Raw genomic sequence first — 2,667 nt, forward strand, 5'->3', positions numbered from 1 at the left:
AAAAAATGTGGGATTAATTTTAGGGTATTATTGTTCATAAGACAGTGAGGGGCTACTTTAAAACATAGAATATTGAATACCTTGCCTGGAAAAATTTGAATAGGAAATAGAAAGTTCTGGTAACAGGAATTCAATAGGAGCTTTGTTCCTGCATAGAAATAGGTGTGTAACTACTATGCAAATAATTGGATTAATAGAATTGAATACAAAACTGTCTTGTTTGTATTGGAGACTGAGAGATGATAGAATAGGAACAGTAGTATGAGTAGCAGTTGAAGTGTAACTCATATTACAAGTAGTAATAGTGCCACACATTTTTACATAACTTTAAAATTTATATAGAACTTTTATATTTCAATCTTTATTTACTCTTACAGCCACCTTTAAAGGTAAACACATTTCATGGAAAAACAAATATTTTAAAATGTTTTTGTAAGTAGGCAGATTACACTGCTATTATGTGGCAGGAGTGAGATGTGGGCCAGGGTTTTTCATTTTAAACTCAGCTTTCAAAATGATATAATAATGACAACTATTATTTATTTCATTTACTAAGTCACCATCAAATAAATCAGTATTAATAGATACTGTGCCAGCTGTTATGTGTCTACAAATACAAAATTAAACATGCCCCTAACTCATATATTGACTAGTTTTATTGTTCTCTTGCAAGGTTATTAAACATGTGAGACTTTCAGGAAAGTCAGTTATAAATCTGACATGAGCAATGACTGACATTCAGAAGGTAATCCCACTATCTTTCATTTGTGCCTGCTGATAGTTGAGTTTAAAATTTTTTACAGGAATGATGAATCCAAGGTGGTAAAAAATGTAAAAGAATTGACCCTCAAACTTTGGTGTGCACCTGGGTCAACTATAGATTATGTTGAATATGCAAAAATTGTGTGTCATCTGAAGGGCAAGATTTAGCATATCTTGAGCAAGTTTCAGACATTTGTTTTTAGAAAATTCACAGACAAGTTTGATCCATTCCTAAGTTTGCAAACTACATATCACCCAATATGCTTCACAATTATGTTATTAAATTATTCCTATACTAAGATCATATATAAGACTAACATTTCAACATACATGCTGAAATAGAGAAGTAGATAATCAGGCAGATTTTACTTTCAAACATCACTTCTCTTTCCAAAGAATCCAGAACTATCAGACACTAAATAATTTAATTCATGTCTAAATCTAAGCAACTAAATAAGACTTTTTGAAAAGATATCTGCTTTCCAAGTATCCATTAAAAATCATTCTACTTTCTGAAATAAAGTTTCATTACTATAATTTGTAGTTATTTTCAAATGCCATGGGAAAATCAGTTATACATTCCATAAAATAAGTAATTGTTAAACATCTAAATTAAACACTATATCTATAATTAGATCAGGACCTTACATTTGAAAGCAGGTTAACCTATAATTAGGTTTTTCCTATCTTTATATAAAATCTAAACCAAGACCTGGAAATTAAAATTCTAAAATCTTACCTGGTTATGGACACTCTTGGAAACTTGAGTAAATTATTCACAAATAGAAAATAATTATCACTGATGAATTTCCAGTCCATGTTTTCTTCATAACAAGGAGATTTCTCATAGAAAGCTGAATGAGAAAGCATGTTATACTGATTTCAAGTTAGGTATAATAGAAACTCTAGTAAAATAATAAACGGCACAGTATTTTATACAATGCTTGAAAATACACATAAATAATAAGGATTAGAAATCCTTCTAATATGAGTAATTTTAGGCCTTCCTGGTGGCCTATGGGCTGTCTCAATGCTACCACTGTGAAGGCCTACTGGTAATACCTGAGTTCAGTTCCCAGCCAGGGAGTTAGCCCTCACATGGGCAGCAAACCTCTCCTGTCACACCCAATGCTCCCATTAATAATGTATTTCAGTAGATCATCATGTTCCACCCACACCTATTCCCCTGAAACTCTGGCTACACCCCAGTTCTATGCAAAATTACATAAATAAAATCTTTTAAAAAACAAGAACTCTTTCTAATATGACTTATTATCTGACTATAATGAAGTACCACTGGCTGCATAATCATGAAACACAGATAAAGACAAAATAAACAAGGTGAGTCCCACAATGATCCCAAATCATTTCCTTAAGAGAGTGCCCAGGTCATGACTCAGTGAGAATATAACTGGAGTCATGTGGACATCTGCAGTTGAGCAGATAAAATTTAGAGTTTGAAATGCAGTGGGAGAACACAGCACAGAGGAACAGAAAGGAGAAAAAGGAATAAAGGGAACACGTGCAATAAGATTTCTTCGAGTGTTTAATTGAGGATTGATCAAAATATTTATATGAAGAAATTGCCTGAGACCATGGAAAGATCTATCCACAGGATTAAGTGCCCACTGATTACACTGGACCTGAAACAAAATATTTCACTTTAACAGATGGAGAAATTTCAAAATTGGTTAAGCATTGCCTCAGCCATAGAGAATATTAACAATCATACAAAATACGGCTTGAGTTCTTCCTACCAAATGTAAAAACAAGACCCTAAAGGCTCAACTTGTTTCCAGACAATGTCTACAAGCACATATGAATAGAAATAACAAGTACAAAGCAAAACCAAATTGATAACTTGCATCAAATCAACATTATTAGGTATATAAGAAGAAAAAAATA

The 2,667-nt window shown here is 32.4% G+C and overlaps 1 protein-coding gene across 1 annotated transcript in view; it reads right to left on the reverse strand.

Moving 5' to 3' along the window:
* The window catches only part of ABCA13 (ATP-binding cassette, sub-family A (ABC1), member 13), a 436,597-nt gene that overhangs the window by 340,799 nt on the left and 93,131 nt on the right, over positions 1–2,667 (reverse strand). Inside the window, exon 16 of the mRNA XM_004676530.2 lies at positions 1,502–1,616. Within this exon, the coding sequence (XP_004676587.1) occupies positions 1,502–1,616 (115 nt within the window). The remainder of the gene's footprint in view (positions 1–1,501; positions 1,617–2,667) is intronic.

The sequence above is a fragment of the Condylura cristata genome, unplaced genomic scaffold (assembly GCF_000260355.1).
Source record: "Condylura cristata isolate star-nosed mole 26May11 unplaced genomic scaffold, ConCri1.0 scaffold00004, whole genome shotgun sequence".
Lineage (NCBI taxonomy): Eukaryota > Metazoa > Chordata > Mammalia > Eulipotyphla > Talpidae > Condylura > Condylura cristata.